Genomic DNA, 23,038 nt, shown 5'->3' on the forward strand with positions numbered 1-23,038 from the left:
AACGCATGGGACGCGTACTGAGCGAGTGACGCGCGCCACTGTTGCTATATTCGTCGACCACAAATATCTGTTAGAACGAGCCGATGCTCTTCTTTCCTGTGGTTCCTGCGTTCCTTCATTCCAGATACCATTCAAATGTTCACGTAAATTTAGTGTGATGCCATCCCGAGAGTAGTAGGTACTGGACTCTCATGGTGCACAACGCCCAACTGTCCTGAACACGATTTAATTAGCAATTAGAGCTAATTGGGACCCCCCACATTAATCAGCACCCTCCAGGGAGCCACCACACTAATTGGGGAAAGTCTAACTCGTGTCCAGACCAGCTGAGCGTTGTGCACCATGAGAGTCCATAAAAAAGAAAAATAATAGGCAGAAAATAAAATAAAAAGATGGAAATAGAGTGGAGAGAAACAATTTATTCGAAAATCAACGATGCCGCGGCGAAGAAGCCGCTCCGCAACACCCGAGTGACCAGCGCCCGCCATGTTGGTAGTTTGCACCCAGCAGTTGCAGAGATCGACGACAGGTGGCCACGTAGTTGCAAGGCATCACACCAGATGGCGCCACCATCATAGCTCTAGACGAGAAAGACAGAACAAGATACTAGCGGCAGGTAAAAATGACAGCACTGCCAAGCAAGTCTAGGCATGCGAGAGAAAAGGTCTAACCGCTACTGCTAAACAGAAAACAGTACACATCGGGGAAATAGGCTTACGGGGACGATCGCTTAGGCCTAACCACAACACTACGCAGCTAACACAAGGCGGGAACCACACATCGCTAAACATGCGAGAAAAGGCTTAACACGAGCGCGGTCACCGCTAAACACGGCAAACATACGAGGAAAGAGGCTTACGGGGGCGATCGCTTAGGCCTATCCTCAACACTACGCAGCTAACACAAGGCGGGAACCACACATCGCTAAACATGCGTCAACAGGCTTGGACACCGCAAAACAAGTCTAAACATGCGAGAAAAGGCTTAACACGAGCGCGGTCACCGCTAAACACGGAAAACATACGAGAAAAGGAGCGCGTCAAATCACTCACTCACCTTTTCCCCCGCGGCAACTTCCAGGCAGAAACTGAGCGAGCGCGGAGAACATACGTCTGCTCTCTACGAGAGGCAGCCAGCAACTGAGCGAGCGCGCGGAGCGCACGTCCGTCTTCCGCGACGGTCCGAGAGAAACTGAGAGAGGCGACGCGCAGCGGACGCTATGGATGCGCGCGCGCCCTCTGCTCCACCCGTCCGCGCATGCGCGCGCGCGCGCGCTCCTAGCGCCCCCTGCGCCGGCCGCGGGTGTTTTCGGTTTCGGCTCTCTGCTGCTGCGCGCGCGCTCCTAGCGGCGACGGGTGGCTTTTCAGTTTCGCTTTCATTCTCCGTTCTTTGCGCGCGCGCGCGTTTATCTGTATAAAGGCAGCGCGCACCGCGCTCGCGTCATCATTCTGACCGATACGTGGAAAACGCCATGTGTGGTTTATTCTCCTGCGTTTCTCGTCGTCGCAAGGAAAAGACAAAAAACGAAGAACTTCGCGAATTTATACGCGGCATTGTGGAGGAAGCCTTTCAAGTCCACCGTCTGGAATGGTTGCAAGCACGTCAAGAAATGTGTCAGGACAAGATGAAGACGCTCGACCGCATCTTAGCGGCGGACAGACTGGCGAAAAAGAAGTCCAACTTTAGCCTGGACAATCTGTATTGGGAACGCAGTTCCGATGTAGAGGACGACGACGACGAGGATGTGTAAATAAAAAGCGATGCATTTCTCTTCCAGTCTCAGTCTCTTCTTTCTCTTCGTGCAACGTGTACGCACGCAACATGTCTTCCCCCGAACCTTTTCGTTTCCGTCATCCCTTTCGCTGTATCTTAAGCGGCCCCTCCATGTGCGGCAAATCTACGTTCGTTGCTAACGTGTTGAGGAACCTGAACGACGTGGTGGACAAGCCCCCGTCACAAATATTCTACGTGCAGAAATATGCTTCGCCGAGCATGCAGGACGAATTCGGGGACTCCGTAAAATTTACCAAGGAGCTACCGCGAGAGTGGGACACGTCGCGCGCTACGCTGATCGTCGTCGACGATCACATGACCGACGCCGGTTCCTTGAAGGAGGTGACCGATCTTTTCATTCGGGGTTCTCACCACGCCAACGCGTCGATCTTCTTACTCGTTCAAAACATCTTTTTCGACAGTAGCCATTTTAGAACAATATCCTACAACGCCAGTTACGTCGTCCTGTGGCGCACCGTGCGCAGCGTGCACCAGATGGAACATTTCGGCCAACAGCTATTTGGCAGAAAAAGATTGGAGTATTTTCTGGACGCATATAAACAAGCAATGTCGTCGCCCCACGCATATTTACTCGTGGATCTTCACAACTATACGCACGAGGATCACAGGTTGCGTAGCAATATCTTTCCGGGAGAACGTCAATATATCTACGCTCCGAAATGAATCTCCGCCCTCACCTCACTTTACTCAAAGTACTCTCCACTCTACCCCCTCCACGCCGCCGCGACGTCTTGAGACGTTCGTCCTCGTCCGACATGAAACACCTCTCCGAAATTTGCCTCAATGTATTGAACGGAAAGGTGGCTCTAGCTCCAGATACGTTCGCGCGTTTGAAGAAGCACAAACGCTTTTTACGACGGCTCGCCTACAAAAAGATTCACAAGAATCCGCAACGTTTGAAGCGCTATCTGTCTCAGCAGCGAGGACAGGGCGTTCTTTCGTCGGTGGTTCCTCTCCTGCTTTCCGCCGTGTTGAACCTTTTCGTCAATGGCCAAGAGAATTGAAGTGACCACCTCCATCGGAAACATTCTTTCCTCGAAGGAGAGTGACGACGTCAAAGTGAAACTCATACTGCAAGCACTGTATCGTATACTCAAGCAGTACGGATTTGACCCCTACGACAATAAAAACAAGGCGTCCGACGCTACAAATGACTTTGACTATTCGCTCCTCTCTCCAGAGGTGGACGAAGAGGAAGCGGAAAGGGTCGTCTCGGAATTAAAGAAGGTTCTTTCCTGGGATCGCGAGGGTTGTGTCTCCGTGTCGGGCAAGCCCATCAGACACTCCTCCGTTTACGAACTCGTCAATTATTTGTTGCAACGTAAGACGGGAAAGAAACCTTCCTGGTTCCCCAAAGTCTCGAAACTATTGCGTCTGATTTCTCTACCCAAATCTCGCGAGCCTCAACAGCAGCAGCAGCAAGCCTCCATTGCGTGGACGACTTATGGAGGGATATGAGAAACCAGAGGGTGGTTTGGGGGGTGTGGAACGCTATAGAAAAGCGCATCACTTGAGCAAAAAGAAGGCTCTTGCCATTCTCAGAAAGCTGGATGCCTACACGCTTCACCATCCGGTCAGAAGAAAGTTTAATAGGAGACGCATCATCGCGCTCAAGATCAACGACGTGTGGCAAATGGACCTCGCCGATTTTTCAAAATACAAGAGATTCAACGGTGGCTACCGCTACATTCTCGTGGCAATCGATTCCCTCTCCCGCTTTCTGCGCACCCTCCCGCTAAAGACGAAGCGCCCAGCCGAAATGAAAAGGGCCATGATAAGACTTTTTCGGGGAGGTAACGTACCTACACGCATCTTTTGCGACAGAGGCGGGGAATTCTACAACAAGACCGTCAAGGAGTATCTCTCACGAAAGAAGGTACAGATGTATTCTACCTTCTCTCCAGTAATCAAAGCGTCGCAGGCAGAGCGCGTCATACGCACTTTACGCGACAGAATATTCCGTTATTTTAGAGTAACGGGAAAATACCACTTCGTTTCCGCGCTTCCCAAGATCGTGCGCGACTACAACACCACCAAACACAGGACTTTGGGCATCAGCCCGTCCGAAGTCACGCCCGAAAACGAATTGGAGCTGTTCAATAAGATAAATGGGAAGCCCGTCGTACCCTCCGTGAAAAAGAAGCTCAAACTGGGGGATAAAGTGAGGGTCCTACTTCACAGAAAAGGTTTTCATAAGAGCTCGGAAGGGAGTTGGTCGCCTCAGATTTTCACCGTCTCCCGCCTGAGAGACACCTCTCCTCCCGTCGTACACCTGGAAGATTACCGGGGTAAGGAAGTGGACGGATCTTTCTACCCGGAGGAGGTACTCGTCGTAACCCGAGACGCCAATCAGCCTTGGCCAGTAACGAAAGTGCTGAGGAAGAAGCAGGTGAACGGTCAGAGCTTCTCCTTGGTTCGCTGGTTCGGTTACGACAAAGAACACGACAGTTGGGTTCCGAGCAGCGACGTGGTCAAGATTGGGAAATGATGTCGGACATCTACGTCCACCTGCTCTCGAACGCCAGCATGGATAAGTTTCCCTCGAATAAACTCAACGCCTTCACGGTAGCTTTCGATAGTCCGCTTCAGCTCTCGAATCGGTATAAAGTCGGTCTGATGGATCTCAGCATAAGTAACGATTTTTTAAATATCGGCTACGAAAGGCAAGATGCGAAAATCGAGGTTTCTTTCGAGGATACGGTGGAAGCCGGCAGAACTTTTCGTGTCACCTCGGATCTCGAGAGGGATTTGGGGAAAGCCCTTTCGGAATTCGACGTTTCTTTCGCGTACAATAAATCGCGATACGACTTCGTCTTACCCGTGGACATGAAAGCCGTGGAATTGGACCCTCGGCTCGCGCAAGCGCTCGACGCCTCGCTAGCGTCCCGCGAAGCAGGTCGTGCGGTGAAACCTCCCAAATTGAGCGAACGCGAAGCCACCTCCATCTTATTGGAGCACGCCGCACCCGTCGCTTTCGGCGACGTCACTCTGAATTCGGAAACCACGTCCCTACGGAACACACTCAACAAGTATTTCCAGACGCACAAGCTGGACGCCTCGCTAGAATTCGCGGATAACGTGTACTCTCTGAAAACACCGAAAGGGTTGCACGTACCGGAGCCCTTTGTCAAGCTGCTACATCTCACAGCCGTCGAGGGACACGAAGAAACGCTACGCGTCTCTCTCCCCGTAGCGCGCCAATTTTCTTTCACGATCAAGACGAAAATTCCTCGATCTTTGCAAGTACATGTGCCTCCCGGCTATTATGCGACGCCGCAAGCACTTCTAAATGCGATTAATCAGCGCGTAGGCGAACGCGCGCGCTTCAGCTTCGACGGAACCGAACAGAAATGTAAAATTCGACTTTCCGAGGGCACCTCCACCCTAAGACTTTCCGAGTACCTGGCCGTGCTTTTGGGCTTCGAATCGCGTACCGTGTTCACGGGGGATGAGGATGCCACGAGCTCCGTCGAGGTACTCCTGGAACCCCCGTTTCACAACATAATCGTCTACACAGATATCGTGGAACCCACGTACGTGGGGAGCGGGAAAAAACCGATATTAAAAATACTACCCTTTTATTACGAGAAAGACAAGCACGTCGTCACCTACACGTTAGATAACATCCAGTATTTTAACCTGTCTCAATTCGAAATTCCCTCAGTGACGATCGTTCTCGCGGACGAAACGGGAAGACGTTTGCCGTTGCGGTCCAAAGGCAGAACCAATCTAACGTTGCATTTCAAATATGTACCGTAATTCCCCCAAAATAATTCCCGTGTACACGGGACCCCTTTTCCAACGAGGGGGCGGTGTGTTGAGCAACATATCCAAGTTTATCGTTCCCATCTGGCAGCAAATAAAACCGATCGCCAAGAGAACGTTGAAGCGCTTGGCGCGGAATTTGGCCGATGGCGAAGGAATATCGCGCGCAGTAAAAAAGACGGCCATAGCAACGGGGAGAGACGTGCTGGATTCCATGGAGGGCTCTGGAAATAGCAACAACAATGGAAAGAAACGCCGCAAAAGACAACAAAAGGCGCCGACACACGACGCACCTGCAGATATCTTTGGTACGCCGTGAAGGTCACACATCCGCTGTGCGCGCTCCGTCCATCATGACGTCAACGAAAGCAAAAATACAGACGCAACGGTCACCGCATTGTCTTACGAGTGACGTGATGATATTCGAACCCCCCTCCATTCAATACGGCGTGGAAGATACTTCGTACCAACTCTTTTATCCGGTCAACGGGGTAAATAATTCTGTGATCGAGTTTTGTATTCAAAATTTGCAAAGGGCACACTTGGATCTCTACGGCAGTTTCGTGTCTTTGACCGTGCGCATTGTTCGCGACGACGGGGAAGAAATGGACGAGAAAGATGTCGTTTTCCCAATAAACCACCTGTTGAGCGGCATGTTTAAGACGGTCACCGTTTACGCGAACAACAAGCTCGTCAGTTCCAACGAGTTGTACGCCTACAGGAGTATTTTGGACGTCGTGCTTCATTCCACGCCCATGGCTCAAGAAACAGTGCACGCGGCTGGACTCTATGTCGAGGACGACGAACATTTAAAGGACGATTACGACGTCTCTTCTCGCGGTCCGAAACAACGTTACGAAGCGACGAAGGGTGGAAAATACTTTAACCTGGTCGGACAGATCAATACCGACCTGTTTCAACAGCCGCGCCTGATGGTACCTGCCGTCGAAATTCGCGTCGTTTTCCTGTTAAACAACGACGAATTTAAACTCGTATCGGTCCCCAAAGACAAGAAAACGTACAATTACGAGGTGGACATTAAAGAAATGACGTTACACTTGAAAAAGGTGACGCTGGCACCTTCCCTATTTTTGGAATACGAGCGGCGGCTTCAGACCACGCCGGCCATCTACGTGTTACGCGGATTGGAAACCAAGGTGCGGAGCTTGAGTGCCGGGAGCTTGGACGCTCACTTTGAAAACGTTTACCCAGAAAGGGTACCTTCCAAATTATGCGTCGCCCTGCTCGCCACGTCCGACTTTCTCGGCGACATCCAATCGAACCCCTACAAATTCCGTCATTACGACCTGTCTCATTCGATGCTCTCCGTGGACGGCCAGCAAGTGCGAGCCGAGTACGACTTTCAGAACGACCTCGTCAAAATTCCCTACTTTAACTTCTTGCAAGAACTGGGAGAGAAACATTTCAAGTATAGCTACGAGCGATTTAAAACGAACGGGTTCCTTCTCTACTTCAACTTGGACGTGGACAAGTGTTCTTCTCCTTCGCATTTGAACGAGTGGCGAAAAGGAAACGTTCGCCTGCAATTACGCTTCGCTAAAGCCCTTCCACACGCGGTCACCGTCCTCTTGATTTCCGAGTGTCCCAAGCTCATGTACGTCGACAAGGACCGTACGGTCACCTTCCCATAAGAAAAGATGTACGAGAGCGACATCTTGGAACTCGTGTCCCTGAACCCCCTCGCTTCCTCCATGCTGAGAGGCATTTGCGCTTCCGACGAAGCCTTCGTTTTACGCAAGCCCGGCTATTTAATCATCAATACCGAAGAGCGAAGAAGGCGCGGGCAGCACTGGGTGCTCTACCTGAAAAACTACGACGGGTCTGCCGTGTTTTTCGACAGCTACGGACTTCCCCCCATCGAAGCAAACCTTCGAAAGACTTTACCTGTAGTGGACGAGTATAATGACAAGTGTATTCAATCGCCTTTTTCGCCTTACTGCGGGCTTTTTTGTATCTACGTAGCCACGTGCATGTCGAAACGCTACAGCTTGAAAAGTTGTGTATCCATGTTTTCCTGTAACCTCGAAGAGAATGACAAAACAATAAAACGTCTCCTCGTGAGCGAACTCGTTTCGTAAAAAATAGTATATTTATTCACGACATACACAAGACCCTTGCGAGACGATCTTCCAACGTGCTGACCCGACGCTCGCCGTCGTCGCCGGTCTGCACCGTGACGTCGAGGGATGTGTGGAGAAGCCAGTAGCGACGGACGATAGGTCGGTTGAAACCCGCGTTGATGAGACACGGGTCGACTGTCTCTCCTCGTCTATACTTCTCCAGCAGCTCGAGCTTGTAATCTACGAAACGCTTCATTTTCTTTGCAATCTTCCCGCTGACGGTGAACAGACGTAAGGGTATCGTCTTGAGAATCGAGCGAAAGTCTCCCTCGCAGCTATCGCCGTGAATATAATCGCGCAATCGCAGCAAGTCCCGATACATTCGTGTTTGCACAAAGGTGGCAAACCTCTGCTCGGGCGTCATCATGACTGAGACGTAATGAGAGTAGACAACCTTTTTTTTATTTCTCGTTACACATGAATTAGGCTCCAGCTTTGGTTTCGTAGCCGGGAAGGCAGCCCAAATACGGACGAAGGCTCGAGTCTAACCAATGGCTGGGGTTTCTCGACCAGAGTCCACCGCAACGACAGGTAGTCAGTTGATCGCCGATTCGCAAAAAGAAGGTCTTTGGAGGAGGCTTGAAGGTTAGGACCAGGGGTAGATCTCCCGTCAGTAGCCATTCGTAATCTGCAACGAAAGGAGTGTGAGAAACGCGTGTTTTTTTTTTTTTTAACTCAAACACACGCACGTACAATCTTCTTCAGTCACAGAGTGACACTGATGGTCCATCTTCTCCATCTTCCTTCAATAGTCGAAGTCCTTCGCAACGTACGTCGAACGGTACCGTCCGACAGCCGAGAAACGGGCGAATCAATCGGTCCGTCCAATGCTTTTGCTCTGAAAAAATGTGAACGATTATAGAACGTATTAAAAAATAACGAGGAAGCGTACCTTTGGACCACAATCCACCACAATTGGTACAGAAGAAGCGGGCGCTGCCAATCTCCCGAAATATGTGAGGCGGGAAAAAACCGACTTCACGCGCAGCAAAAGTGTTGTACACTGGAAACGAAACTCTTCAAACATTTCGGCGATGATGACGTCATGGGTATTACTTACGAGGATCTACCAAGCTGATCATGATGGAATGACGATCGACCATTCGCTTCGACATTTATAGTAAAGCTTTGCCTCTCACTCTCTATGACGTCATTGAACGTGTTTGAACATGTTAAGACGTGTTTGAACATGTTTGGACGTGTTCAGACACGGGCGGCGAAGTCGCCCCTGGACACACTCGTTCCTCTCTCTTCCGCTCTATGACGTCATTGAACGTGTCTGAACATGTTTGGACGTGTTTGAACATGTTGTGACGTGTGTAGACACGAACCCCGCAATACGAAAAACGTCACGCAGTACGAATTAGACTAGTGGTTAGTGTGTCGCGTCCAGTGTAGAAGGATCCTGGGTTCGAATCCCACTCTGGGTCTTCTCGTCGTCATATACAAGTCGGCCCCGAGTGTTAGCTAGAAAATAGTGTAATGTTTTATTCAACGTCGATGGTATTATCATTGTCATATGCGACATCGCAAAAAGGCGCGAAAGACGGAAGGCGGGGTGGTCAAAGTACAGACGACACCGTTGCAATGCGAGGAGGAGGAGAGCGGTGTAGCGACTATAAAAGGTGCGCTGGTTCTACGACGATTGATCGAAAGCCCACGAGGGGCACCCATCCACGACACGAGGCGTTTCGTGGACCAAAATGTAAGTCGACCGTCTCTGCTGTGAGAGTGTATTCTATGTATAGCATTGTTTTTTCAGGAACCAATAGCCGCTGTCACCGCATGACACTGAACACAGGAACTCACCCCATCCTCTCTCATCATCAATCTCAAGCGTTCCTCAACTGAAGGGAAAAGTGAGCATTGTTTCGTGAGAGGAAATCTCGTACTGATTTTGTTTGACCGCAGTGCCACGCTGTCTCGTATGTCAGTACGACCCCATCGATGCCATGCTCGTGGCCGTAGAAAGAGAGCACGAAGCTAGAATAGAGAATCTCGGTAATAGCCCAGTCGTCCTTTCAGATGACGACGACGACGACGACGACGACGACGACAGAGTCAGTAGTCCGCCTTTCGTAATACCTGAAACGGACGACGACGACGAACCCCTAGATGGACATGACAATGCAGACGAATTGCTCATGTGGGAAGGGGATCAGTCGTATGCAGATTTCATTCCTCTGTCTGGTAGGGTTAGAGATGAATCACCAGATGCAAGCCCAGAATTTCAAAACGAAGCTGAGCCTGTCGAGGGACGTAGAATCGTTGAATTGCGAGAACACGTCGTAGAGAATCATCCCTCCGTCACGGAGAGACGATTCCTTCCTTTTTTTGTCACAGATGAGGCATTTGACGGAACGGCTACTAGGTACACGCTTCTCTGTTCCCCACACGACGACAACGTCGACGATTTGCGACTTTATCTACCGAGCATAGCTCCAGTAATCACGCGCGTCCTCGAAGCTTATCCCATGCCTTTCAAATTTTGTCTGTGCTCGAAGGTGCTCATGATTAAGGACGGAGCCGATGGGTTGACTTCTCATCTCCTCCACGTGAACCTTCACTTGAGAGTGGTGCATAACCGCCAAGAAATCGAAGGCGCGATAAATGCTGCCATCGCAGAGTCCTCGCAACGCGTAGAAAACTATGCGACAGAAGGGTCTGGTTTCACCTCGAACGACGTCCAATGTGTCGACTTAAAACTAACGCGCTTAAAACCGAAGCGGATTGGGTGCACGATCGAGCTTCCCGAGCTGCTAAAAAGAAAACGAAAGACTCTCACAAACGTCAAACTTCCGCCGAATCACGAAAACGAGTGTTTCAAGTATAGCGTGCTGGCACTCTTGCATCCGTTGAGAAACAACCCAAACGATTATGTTAGATACCGCAAGTACATGAATCCTTCGAATCCGGAGACGCGCGTAACGTACTGGCCGCCCTGCTTCCCAGTCACTTACGAAGACATTTCCCTGTGGGAGAGAAAAAACAAAATCTCCGTGTACATCTACGTGTTCGACGAGCAGACGAGTTCGATAACAACAGGACGGGTTCCCTGTACGCTCTATAAAGATAAAGTCCACTTGCTCGAGGTTAGAGAGCATTTCTATGGAATCAGAAAATTTAGCACTTTCATGGGACGAAGTGACTACTTTTATTGCGAGAAATGCACGTCCGGTTACGGGACGAGAGAGGCATTGCAGCAACACGAACGTCTGTGTCGCGACGTAAACGAAGTGATTCTCGAAATGCCAAAAGCGGGGGAGTGTGTCTCCTTCAACAAGATACAGTACATGCATCCCTATCCCTATTTCGCGGTGTTGGACACGGAGAGCGTCTTGGAAAAGGACGCACTCGTTAAGGACGCTGTGAGTGTGCACAGGATGAGCTCGTACTGCATCGTTGTAGTGAGAAGTTGGGACGGAAAAATACTAGGCCTAGATGGCTATTTGGGACCCAACGCGGCAGAGAAATGCTTGCTCTCGCTCAAGCGATTTAGCGATCAAATCGATAGGTTGAACAGTTGTCCCGCGCCGTTGGTCATGAGTATGGAAGACCACTTTCGGCACGCGAGCGCTACGCACTGCGAATTTTGTGGAATCGAATTTAACCGACATACGCGGAAGGTATCGCATCACGACCACACCTGCTTCGTAGAGCCCGGTTCTTCGAATTTTGTCGCGACGCTGTGTGATACGTGTAACCTTACGTGTCGTAATACCAAAGAACTCGTCGTGTGCGTGCACAACCTGCAATACGATTTGAGCTCCCTTCTCCGCCACATGCACGTTCTAAATCTGGGCGAGCCGTGGATCTTAGCTTCGAGTACGGAAAAGATAAGAGGGTTCAACATTGGCGATCTCCATTTCCGCGATACCACGCAGTTTTTCAACCTGTCCTTGGCGAACCTGGTGGAAACCCTGCTCGCGAGCGGTGGCGAGAGCGCGTTTCATTGTACCCGCCAAATGTATGGTGACCGTTTCCGGCGCCTCCTCAGGAAGGGCATTTACCCGTACACCTTCGTCGACAGTTTCGAAGCGTACAATTTGCCCGCACTACCGCCAAAGGAAGCTTTCAAAAGTGACCTGAACGACCAAGAGATCACGGACGAGGACTATCAGTACGCCCTAGAGATTTTCGAATTGTTCGAATGTAAGAACCTCGGTGGTTACACGCGTCTCTACGTCACGCTCGACGCCTGTCAGCTCTGCGACGTCGTGCTGTATTTCAGGAAGATTGCGCTAGAGACGGATAGGTTAGATATCCTACGCACAGTGTCCCTCGCCAGCTACGCGTGGGGTAGCGCTCTGAAGCTCACCAAAGTCAAACTCGAGCTCATGAGCGATCGCGAGATGTACGAAACGATCGAGAAGGGAATCAGGGGAGGCATTTGTAACAGCTTCCACAGATACTGTCGGGCTAATCACGAGGGGTGCGACGATTACGATCCCCAGCAAGAAAAGACTTTTATCCAGTACCTCGACGTGAATAGTTTGTACCCGTACGCGATGACTTTCCATCTCCCGACAGGTGGTTTTGAGTGGGTCGATCCTTCGAGGTGGAGCGAGATTGATTTTCTCAACATTCCTCACGATTCGGAAGTGGGTTACGTATATGTGGTAGACTTGTTGTATCCCGAAGAACTGCACGCGCTCACTAGGGATTTTCCCCTGGCACCCGAACACAGGTGCGTGGACGAGAACGAACTGTCCCCCTACCAGCGACACCTGAAAGATGCGTTGGCGCTGAACGCCCCTCCCACAAAGAAACTCTTGCTGACGTGCTATGACAAAGAACGCTACGTCGTTCATTATGCATTGCTCGCTCTGTACGTGAGGTTGGGCATGAAAATAAAACGTGTTCACAGCATCCTCTCGTTCCGCCAAGACGACTTTTTGCGAACCTTCGTGCAGAGAAACGTCGCGTTGAGGAATGCCGCGAGCACGAAATTCGAGAGACTTCTGTACAAAACCATGTCGAACAGCACGTTCGGTAAGTCGATACAAAATGTGAGACGCATGAAAAGGTACGCAATAGCCTACGACAAAGAAAGTGCACTACGAAAGGCTAGCTCCGTCGACAGTCAGCATTTTCTCATTCTGAGTGACAAGTGCATCTTGTACGAGATGAAACAACGCCGCATCAAATGCACGCACCCCCTTTACGTGGGCTTTGCCATTCTTGAAATATCCAAAGTCCGAATGTACAGCTTCATCTACGAGTCGCTCTTTTCTCGCTTGACATGTCCAGTGCAATTGATCTATAGCGACACGGACAGCGTAATTTTTTCTCTCACGTGTGAAAGCCTGGAAGAGCAGCTGATGAAGATTGAGAGTGAGTTAGATCTGTCTTCCTATCCGCCAGACCACCCACTTTTCAACGACGAGCACGCGAACCAGATGGGGTACTTCAAAGACGAGACGGGGGGCGGAGTTATTCAGGAAGTCGTAGCCATCCGAGCGAAAATGTACAGCATTCTCTTGGCTGGGTCACACAAACAGATCGCGAGAGCCAAAGGAGTTAAGAAAGACGTGGTGCGGAAACATTTATTGCACGAAGTGTACCGAGATTCTCTGTTCAATGAAAAGGCGGTCTCTCAGAAGCAGTGCACCATCCAGAGTATAAAGCAAACGATGTACACCATTTCGAGACTCAAGAAGAGCTTGGTCCCCTACGACGACAAACGCTATCTCGTGGATGCCGTACACTCCTTCCCTTATGGGAGCTGCGAATACGGTAAGCTTTACGGGTGTTTTGACGCGTATCGCATTACGATAGTACTCCCTCTTTGTGCAGCACCGGAAAACCCGGAAGAGAGCCCGAGACCGTCGACGTCAGGCATCGAGTAACCGTTGAACAAAGAGCTGCACGCGCATGTAATCGAGAATAAAAGTTCTAGTCGAGACATGCTTCTCTCTCTCTCTCTCTCGCAGACAGGAGAAGCACGGGACATCGTGGCAGTGTGGTAGCGGAATGGGTGTACGAAAAGAATGACCATTCCGTCATCGTGCTGGCGCAGTGACCCGCGCAATGACGGCGCTGCGATGAAGATTCCCCTTTTCTTGCACGTCTGATCATCTCGTAATGCTGCGTTCGTGAGATCAGACAAGGGAGGGAGGGTGCAGGCATCTATTGACCAAGTCCTTTGTATGTATTCAATAAAGATGTTTCAGTGAAAGAACACACAGAGTCTCGTCAAAGTTATTCGGACTGTTTAATGCGTTGCATGTCAATAACCAATCGGTATTTCAATAAATCAATGACAAAATTGGCGATGTAGACTGCTTGCAAATGTCGCTGCTTCCGCAGGGCGTGCTTAATATGAGCGATGGCACGAGCGAGAAGGTCCACGATGTCTGCAGCGATGTAGTTGAATTCTGCGTTGGCCAAGCTCACAAATTCGCACATTAGTCCCAGGGGTCCGTCTGGAACCGTTATGCAGACGTTCTTGTAACGGGCGTAGATCCGACGCACCATCTCCTGCAGTGGCCCCGGCGAGATCTCTCCTATATTGCCAAAGCCTACCATGTCTATCACGTAGCGAAAAGCAGTGATGACGAGCTCGTTGCGGGGACTTTCGCCGTTGAAACATTCCTTCTCCACTTCTTCCCAAGAAGCGTGGGTGCGGGAACAATTTTGTAAAGAGTGGTAGCTGAACATCTTCACGTAGTGATGACGCGAGCGCGGTGCGCGCTGCCTTTATACAGCGCGCAAAGCGCGCGCAAAGAACGGAGAATGAAAGCGAAACTGAAAAGCCACCCGTCGCCGCTAGGAGCGCGCGCGCAGCAGCAGAGAGCCGAAACCGAAAACACCCGCGGCCGGCGCAGAGGGAGCTAGGAGCGCGCGCGCGCATGCGCGGACGGGTGGAGCAGAGGGCGCGCGCGCGTCGCCTCTCTCAGTTTCTCTCGGACCGTCGCGGAAGACGGACGTGCGCTCCGCGCGCTCGCTCAGTTGCTGGCTGCCTCTCGTAGAGAGCAGACGTATGTTCTCCGCGCTCGCTCAGTTTCTGCCTGGAAGTTGCCGCGGGGGAAAAGGTGAGTGAGTGATTTGACGCGCTCCTTTTCTCGTATGTTTGCCGTGTTTAGCGGTGACCGCGCTCGTGTTAAGCCTTTTCTCGCATGTTTAGACTTGTTTTGCGGTGTCCAAGCCTGTTGACGCATGTTTAGCGATGTGTGGTTCCCGCCTTGTGTTAGCTGCGTAGTGTTGAGGATAGGCCTAAGCGATCGCCCCCGTAAGCCTCTTTCCTCGTATGTTTGCCGTGTTTAGCGGTGACCGCGCTCGTGTTAAGCCTTTTCTCGCATGTTTAGCGATGTGTGGTTCCCGCCTTGTGTTAGCTGCGTAGTGTTGTGGTTAGGCCTAAGCGATCGTCCCCGTAAGCCTATTTCCCCGATGTGTACTGTTTTCTGTTTAGCAGTAGCGGTTAGACCTTTTCTCTCGCATGCCTAGACTTGCTTGGCAGTGCTGTCATTTTTACCTACCGCTAGTATCTTGTTCTGTCTTTCTCGTCTAGAGCTATGATGGTGGCGCCATCTGGTGTGATGCCTTGCAACTACGTGGCCACCTGTCGTCGATCTCTGCAACTGCTGGGTGCAAACTACCAACATGGCGGGCGCTGGTCACTCGGGTGTTGCGGAGCGGCTTCTTCGCCGCGGCATCGTTGATTTTCGAATAAATTGTTTCTCTCCACTCTATTTCCATCTTTTTATTTTATTTTCTGCCTATTATTTTTCTTTTTTATGGACTCTCATGGTGCACAACGCTCAGCTGGTCTGGACACGAGTTAGACTTTCCCCAATTAGTGTGGTGGCTCCCTGGAGGGTGCTGATTAATGTGGGGGGTCCCAATTAGCTCTAATTGCTAATTAAATCGTGTTCAGGACAGTTGGGCGTTGTGCACCATGAGAGTCCAGTACCTACTACTCCCGAGGCCCAGGATCCAGGATCCGATGCCATCCACGAGGCCCAGGGCATTTTCTACTGGAAAAGGAGCCTCTCGTCCCAAGTTCAGGAACGCCGGGGTGAGGCCTGTAGATCTGTTGACCGTCGTCCGTGTAGCGAACGCCAGCTCAGTCAGGCGAAGATCCCAATCACCGTGGTGCTGACTAGTAAAAGCGAACAACATCACCAGGTTCCGATTAACACGTTCGGTAATATTAGCCTGAGGGTGATACGGGGAAGTCTTCTTGTGCTGAATGCCTAAGACAGCGCAAGAATCTGAGAACACCTTACTTGTAAAGTAGGTTGCGTTGTCAGTGATCAGCTGAGCGGGAAACCCGAACCAGCAAAAGGTGTCGGGTAGTCGTTCCCATACTCTTTGGGAAGTCAGCGTCCTGAGAGGAAACAGCTCAACCCCCCTTGTGAAATGATCAGTAACCACAAACAGGTATTGGTTACCTCTAGGACTACGAGGAGAAGGTCCCATCACATCACAAGCAACTATCTGCCAGGCCCTATTGCTCTGGACTGGCTGTAAGCGCCCAGGGGGTAAACCACCACGAGGATTTGTCTCTGGCATATCGGACAAGTGCGAACATACTTAGTTACGTCCTGCCTCATTCGTGGCCATGTCGTAACACGACATAACTTTACATAAGTTTTCCTGCCGCTGCTGTGACCTGCCAAGGCCGAGTCATGAAAGTAACGTATGAAAGACTTACGCAGCTTCCGTGGCACCACGACTCTGAATGAGGATGTACCGTCGTCGTCATCCGCCGGGGGCATGTACCTGAACAGGATGCCATGCTCGCCCAGCAGATAGGAGTCATGTGGTCCGTCAGACGTTCCGGTGTCTGCCGAGACCTGCTCAGCTAACCATTGAGACACCCGCTGACAAAGGCCGTCCGCTCTCTGAGCGTCTAGGAGCTGCTCTCTGCTGACGACCGTGTCCCAGGACGAGGATCCATCCCGTGCCACTTGTGCTGCTGCCAGGAGTTGAGAAGGCGCCTCGGTGCCTACCTCTTCCCCCTCCGGTAGAGGCGCACGGGATAGTGCGTCCGCTACCACGTTCGTGGAGCCCCGCCTGTACTCCACGTTGAAGGAGTGCCTTGTAGCTTCAGGGCCGACCTGGCGAGACGTCCAGCTGGGTTGTGGAGCCGCTGCAGCCATGAGAGTGCCTGGTGGTTCGTCTGGACGGTGAAAGTGCTGCCATCCAGGTAGAGATCAAACTACCCGAGAGCGAAGATGATCGCCAGGCACTCCTTTTCCGTGACGGAATAGTTCCGTTCTGCCGGATTCAGCGTGCGACTTGCAAAAGCCACCGGACAGAGAATAGCGTCATGCTCCTGCAAGAGAACTGCGCCAACACTATAATCGCTAGCATCTGTTTGCACAACAAACGGTTTATTTAGGTCGGGCAAATACAGCCTGGCCGTATTAGCGATTGCATGAGACAGAGCTCGGAAGGATTGTTCCTGCTGTTCTCCCCAATGCCAGTGTGTGTCCTTGCGCAACAACTGGTTAAGCGGCTGCGCTAACTGAGCACAATTAGGAATGGATTGCCGGTAAAAACCAACCATACCTAGAAAACGCTGCAAGGCTTTTACGTTACCGGGAACTGGAAACTCCATGATCGCCTTTAGCTTGTCATCGCTAGGACTGATGGTGCCTCCGTCCACCACGAAGCCGAGAAGGCTGATCCTAGGCGATGCCAGCTGTACCTTGCGGGGGTTAATGGTTAGCCCCGCCTGCTTCATCCTTGCAAGGACGATTGACAGGTGTTCCAAGTGTTCCTGAAAATTTCTGGAAAACACTACGACATCATCCATGTACGCCATCGTGAAATTGTATTTCGCATCTCCTAATACGGTGTCCGTCAACCGCTGGAAACTGGCTGGTGAGTTAGACAGACCGATAGGCATCCGTACGAACTGGAACACACCCCAATGACAGGTAAAGGCTGTCTTCGGGACATCCTCCGGGGCAACTTGGATCTGCAAGAACCCTCTGCTACAATCAAGCGTTCAAAACACCGCAGCGTTGCCCAGGGAATACATGATTGATTCGATGGACGGGAAGGGATAAGAGTCCCTTACAGTTACTGCGTTAAGTCGACGATAGTCGACGCATAACCTTGCCGTACCATCACGTTTCGGAGCCAGCACAACAGGAAACGCCCAAGGGCTCTGGTATCTCTGAACTGCACCGGTTTGGAGCATTTCTTCTAGAGCAGCGTCTAACAAAGCACGCTTATGTCCCAAAAATTTATGCGAGCTGCTCATACGCAACCTTGTCTGCTGCACGGTGGCCATGGTTCTGTCTACGTCTCGGAAAACGCGCCCAGACGCGCGCGAATATCTGTAGTCGACAGATTCCGGCGTACGCCCTCCGTGCGCGTTGAAAGATTGGTTTTTACGAGGTCACACGCACCTCGAGCGCGCGCGCGTCGTGAAAACGTCGGAAAAACGCTCCATGCGTTTATCCCTTTGCACTCTTAGAAATGAGCTTCACCACATAGCACGCTCCTAGTCGACCATCATCTCGAATGACAACGTTCTCTCCCCTGATTGGTTGAAAACAGGATTCTGTGCCGTGCATAATGGCTCAATATAGGCTCCGCCTCCCGTTTTCAACAAATCTAGGGCGAGAGCATTGTTACTCGGGATGACGGTTGGCTAGGAGCGTGCTATGTGGTGAAGTTCATTTTTAAGAGTGTAGTCGGAAGACGGCTTGCAAGGCGGCGGGTGGATAATGGAGGGAGAGGAATATATCTATTAAGAAAAAAGAGGAAAGGTCAGCCAGACGGAGGTCGGCTTGCTATACCAAAAAAAATGGAAAATGGGGGAAAATGGAAAAGAAAAAGGGAAAAGAAAAGAAGAGAAGGAAATGAAAAGAAATGGAGAAGAAAAATTGAGAAAATGGGAAAGAAAACATCAGGAAAAGAAGAAAAGAAACGAAGGAGGAAAGACAAAGAAAATAAGAAAAGGAAAGGACGGACACAAAACTAAAACTGAAAAGGACAATTTTTCACATATGCGCGTCGTGAACCAGCAGCTCTTCGGCGAACCACGCTCTAGGCGCGTCCGAACAAATCCACGTGGGTACCACAAAGGGACCAAAATCGGTCCCGAGTTGCGCCGTTCGTGCGATCTCCCCAGTGGTACCCTGCTTCTCTTGTCCCCGTACGTGATCAAAGAAACGCTTGGCGCTAACAGACGAGGCACGGACAAACCAGCTCCGGTGGCGCAGCGGTAACGCGTGCGCTTGGAGACTGGGAGGTCCGCGGTTCGAATCCGCGGGCCGGCTGTGCCGTCTGGGGTTTTTCCTGGGTTTCCCTCAGATGTGTAATAGGCGTATGCCGGCACAGTTCCCCTGAAGTCGGCCCATGGACGCAGCTATCCTCCCCCCGAGCGGATTCCGCTCGGTCTTCCACTTCACCCTTTCCTTTCCTCCTCTCCACCACCTTTCCCTACCCGAGAAACATGCCGCCTAATCAGGCAGGCAGACCTCTCGGGTTCCTCCCAACGACACTCCTCCTCCTCCAGGCACGGACAAAGCACACACAAAAAAGGGCGCTAAGTTACAACACATTTATTTGAGGAAATCACCCCGACATTTATACAACCCCGACCGTATATACCGGGTATTCTTCCAACGCGACGTGTCGAGATATGCTAGTTCGTTATCGAATAATGCAATAGATGGCGCTAAGCATCTCTTTGACCGTGTACCAACAAGCCCGAATTTCTTCGTTATTTCCATACTGTGACACCAAATGCAGACCAAGATAACCCTCTCCGGCGCGTCATGGGCATGCGCATGCACTAAACCCTTTGTGAAAAAAAGGTCAATTTGAAAGGCGTCCTTGACGTAGTCAAGACAAAATGGGGTGAATGATAATAAACAACAACAACAACTTTTGTTCAGGTTAATCGGTGGGGAGTGTCACCGCCGGAGGCGATACTCTACCCCATTGCTGGAGGTGAAGCAGGGAATGAAGGAATGAGTCCCGTTACAATGAGGATCGAAGTCCTGTGGCGTCTAAAAAGGCGAAGAGAGTCTTGAGGGCAGAGCGTTGGTGTGCTGGATGCGGCCAGGGGCCAAACAATTTTGTGAGGGAGAGGGGACGGGAGTCGGGCTCGTGGAGGGAGGCGGAGAGTACGGAGCTGGAAGTGTGCTAGTGTGGGTAATGGAGAAGAATGTGCTCGAGATCTTCAACAGCACCGCAGTGACTGCAGTGGGGAGAGTTAACTTGCCGCAAGCAGTAGCGCCACTGTGCTATGAAGGCCACGTCGAGGCGTATTCGATGCACTAATGCGGCGTCTTGACGAGAGATATGTGCTGGCATGCGGAAAGCGAGCGCTGCGTCAACTCTGCTCAGCATGGCGGGGTGTAGTATGTCGGCGGTCCGTTGGCGGGTAGCTAGAGGAGTCACAAGGCTTCGAGGTGTTGACCGCCGATCGCCTCTGAGCAGTGTAATACACGTCCGTGTCCGACGAGAGAGCTGCTTCGGCGGCGCTGTCCGCCAGTTCATTGCCTTCGACACCTTAATGGGCGGGAACCCGCTGGAGAGCGAGCCTATGCCCTGCTTCGTAGACAAGTTTGTAAGCGGTTAACACATCCATTACCAACGAGCTGGAGGAGCCTCGGATGCCAGAATTTCCAATTGCTTGCAGCCAGGGATAGGCAGTAATAGTAATACTTTGTATTATAATGCTGTTTCTGTAATACTTTTGAGTATTTGTATTACAGTATTATAATACTCATTTTGAAATGTATTTATGTCTGTATTATAATACACAACACGAGCTATTACGTGTATTATAATACTTTTGAAGGTGTAATACTTTCCCAGAGGTCGTAAGTTCGACCTGCAAAGTGTCACCAGTGCACTTCATCAGTAATTTTTGCGTGTCCCACAAACATTTGAACACGAACAAGGATCCTATTGCAGTGTTCTCCGGGCCCAAATTATCCCAAAGCGAGTGACTTTGGGGCCAGAGGTTACTGGAGGTTTCCTCGCATTCCTTCCACTTCAGAATCCGTAAGGATGAGTCAAACCGGTGCAAGCCATTTGTGTTATGAAAGAGTGGGTCCAGTGCAGCCAGTCACCCCTGTACGCGGTTGCACTATGGACAGTCACAGGTTTTTGAACGGCCCACATTTTATCGTCCAGAGTGGATGAAATCAGGGCTCTGCCACAGTGAGAGCAAGTTCTTCACTGCGATCGAATTGATCAGCGCTATCTGATCTTATTCGGAAAGATCAGGCCATGTGCAAAAATGTAAGCGTGAACAAAACGTCATTGGAGAATGATTGTCTCGATAAGTAACGGGCATATATCTAAGTAATTCTTCTGTTCTTTTCCTTTTTTTCTCCCCAAGTTCAGTATCAATGTATTACAAGTATTACTCGTGTAATACACAGAAGTATTAGTATTATGTATTATAATACTCATTTTTGAAACCTATTTGTATCTGTATTATAATACCGATTTGTAGAAAGTATTATGTATTAGTATTATAATACAAAATATGTGTATTACTGCCCATCCCTGCTTGCAGCGCACAGGTTGAGTCAGTAAACACCACCCTATTGCGGGGGGCGAAAGGTACGATGTGCTGCAAAAAGCAAGTATGGCGTAGAGTTCCGCAGCTGTGGATGATGTACGATGCCAAAGGCGACGTCCTTGAACTCCGCCTTCGGCGGGGAGGACAAACGCTGACGCAGACTTGCCATTTCGAGAGGCGCCATCGGTGTAAGCGGTGGTAGAGGTGGAAAACTGCGCGTCTAGGAGAGCAAAAAACTGGGCTCGAAGGACTTGAGGAGGAACCTGAGCTCTGCGGACCTGAAGGTCAGGAAGACATGCAAGGTGAGTGGCAGAGGCAGAGACCAGGGGCGTTCGGTGGAGTGACAGTCCTAGGTGTGAGCGTGGCGTGTCCTCAGCGCCACGCGATGGAAATCACTTTCAGGACGGTATCGAATTTTCCTGAGGAGTGGGTGACCTGGAACGTTCGCACGCAAACGCAGGAAGTGTCAAGCCGTTTCCCGCTCAGTGAGGACTTCCACCAGGAGATCGCCAGCTTCAGCTAGGACTTGCTGTGTTTCAGCCATTCTTGGAACGCCAAGGCAGCGACGAAGGCTTCGGGAAAACAGGGACCGATGGGTACATAACGATGTATTAGAAACCCTATGCAAGACTGGAAGGCTGTAAAGCACAGTCGCCCTCACCAAAGCCGCGTGAACGGCTAAGAGGGAGCGTTGGTCACAGCCCCAGCCGAAGCCAGAAAGATGTTGAATGGCAGGAACCATCGCTGCACTTTGGTTTCAAGGTGCTTAATGTGGCGAGCCCAGCGAAGGTGGGAGTCCAGGACCACACCAAGGAAGCGATGGGAACGCACAGGCTCGAGCTTCCGTGAACCAACCCAAAGAGGGAAATTACTCATAGCCTTGTGGGTGAAAGGGAGCTCTACGCACTTTTCGAGCGAAAAGTGAATTCCAGGTAGCGTAAGGTAGAGATGAACGTTGTTTAAGGCTTGTTGTAAACGGCGTTGAATGGCTGTGTCGTGACTTGCCTACTGTCCAAAGGGCAACGTCATCGGCATACACGGAGAATGCGACCTTGCGTGGAACTGTCGATTATAGTCCTGCCATGACCACATTAAAAGGTGTAGGACTGAGAATGCTTTTTTGGGGTACACCTTGATGAACAGTGTGCTTGGGGCTTTGGTCGTGGGATGTGCCGATAGCGGCAGTTCGGTCCGTAAGGAAATCGTGAAGCCAGCTCAACAGTCGACCAGAGACTCCAAAAGACCGCAACCCGTAGAGGACACAGATGTGCGAGACTGTATCATAGGCGCGCTTCATGCCCAGGAAGACCGATACAACGATCCGCCGATGAGCACGAGTATGTTTGACTGTAGAGACCAGATCGGGAACTGGATCCATAGAGCTTCGGTGGCGGCGAAATCCAGCCATTTCCTGAGGGAACGCTCCATTTTCGAGCCACCAGTCCAGGCGATGCAAAACCATTCTCTCCATCAGTTTGGCCAGACAGCTTGTCAGGTTCACGGAGTGAAATGAGGATAGGGCATTTGGGGGTTTGCCTGGTTTAGGGATTGGAACAACTAAAGCCTCCTTCCAAGTAGATGGTACGGATTCCTGTCGCCAAGACGTGTTATGAACATGAAGGAGGGCTAGGAGTGACGGCTCGTCAAGGTTTCGCAGTGCGGTGTAAGTGATTTTATCTGGTTCTGGGGACGATCGCACATTCACATGTTTCAACGCAGTCTGCAACCCAGTGAGAGTAAAGTCGCGGTCTATAGACGCCGGGGCACGGGGCCAGTCTTGGTGGATTTCTGTCTGCAGGCTCTGGACGAAACTGTGGTGTACTGCAGACCTTGA

The 23,038-nt window shown here is 51.0% G+C and overlaps 1 protein-coding gene and 3 long non-coding RNA genes across 4 annotated transcripts; 2 read left to right on the forward strand and 2 right to left on the reverse strand.

Moving 5' to 3' along the window:
• Positions 1 to 404: 404 nt before the first annotated feature.
• On the reverse strand, positions 405 to 1,172 carry LOC135399469 (uncharacterized). The gene is made up of 2 exons (XR_010424288.1): positions 1,057 to 1,172; positions 405 to 580 (listed from the first exon to the last, which is right to left on the reverse strand). It is a non-coding gene; the product is annotated as an uncharacterized LOC135399469 (long non-coding RNA).
• Positions 1,173 to 8,135: 6,963 nt separating this feature from the next.
• Positions 8,136 to 8,928, reverse strand: LOC135399470 (uncharacterized). Its single transcript, XR_010424289.1, has 3 exons — positions 8,593 to 8,928; positions 8,394 to 8,538; positions 8,136 to 8,328 (listed from the first exon to the last, which is right to left on the reverse strand). It is a non-coding gene; the product is annotated as an uncharacterized LOC135399470 (long non-coding RNA).
• A 3,455-nt stretch (positions 8,929 to 12,383) lies between these two features.
• LOC135399471 (uncharacterized) lies at positions 12,384 to 13,566 on the forward strand. Its single transcript, XM_064631246.1, has 2 exons — positions 12,384 to 13,436; positions 13,497 to 13,566. Exons 1-2 carry the CDS (start codon positions 12,545 to 12,547, stop codon positions 13,547 to 13,549), a joined length of 945 nt encoding a protein of 314 aa, XP_064487316.1. The 5' UTR covers positions 12,384 to 12,544; the 3' UTR covers positions 13,550 to 13,566.
• Positions 13,567 to 14,565: 999 nt separating this feature from the next.
• On the forward strand, positions 14,566 to 15,386 carry LOC135399472 (uncharacterized). Its single transcript, XR_010424290.1, has 2 exons — positions 14,566 to 14,734; positions 15,211 to 15,386. It is a non-coding gene; the product is annotated as an uncharacterized LOC135399472 (long non-coding RNA).
• Positions 15,387 to 23,038: the final 7,652 nt, after the last annotated feature.

The sequence above is a fragment of the Ornithodoros turicata genome, chromosome 7 (genome assembly GCF_037126465.1).
Source record: "Ornithodoros turicata isolate Travis chromosome 7, ASM3712646v1, whole genome shotgun sequence".
Lineage (NCBI taxonomy): Eukaryota > Metazoa > Arthropoda > Arachnida > Ixodida > Argasidae > Ornithodoros > Ornithodoros turicata.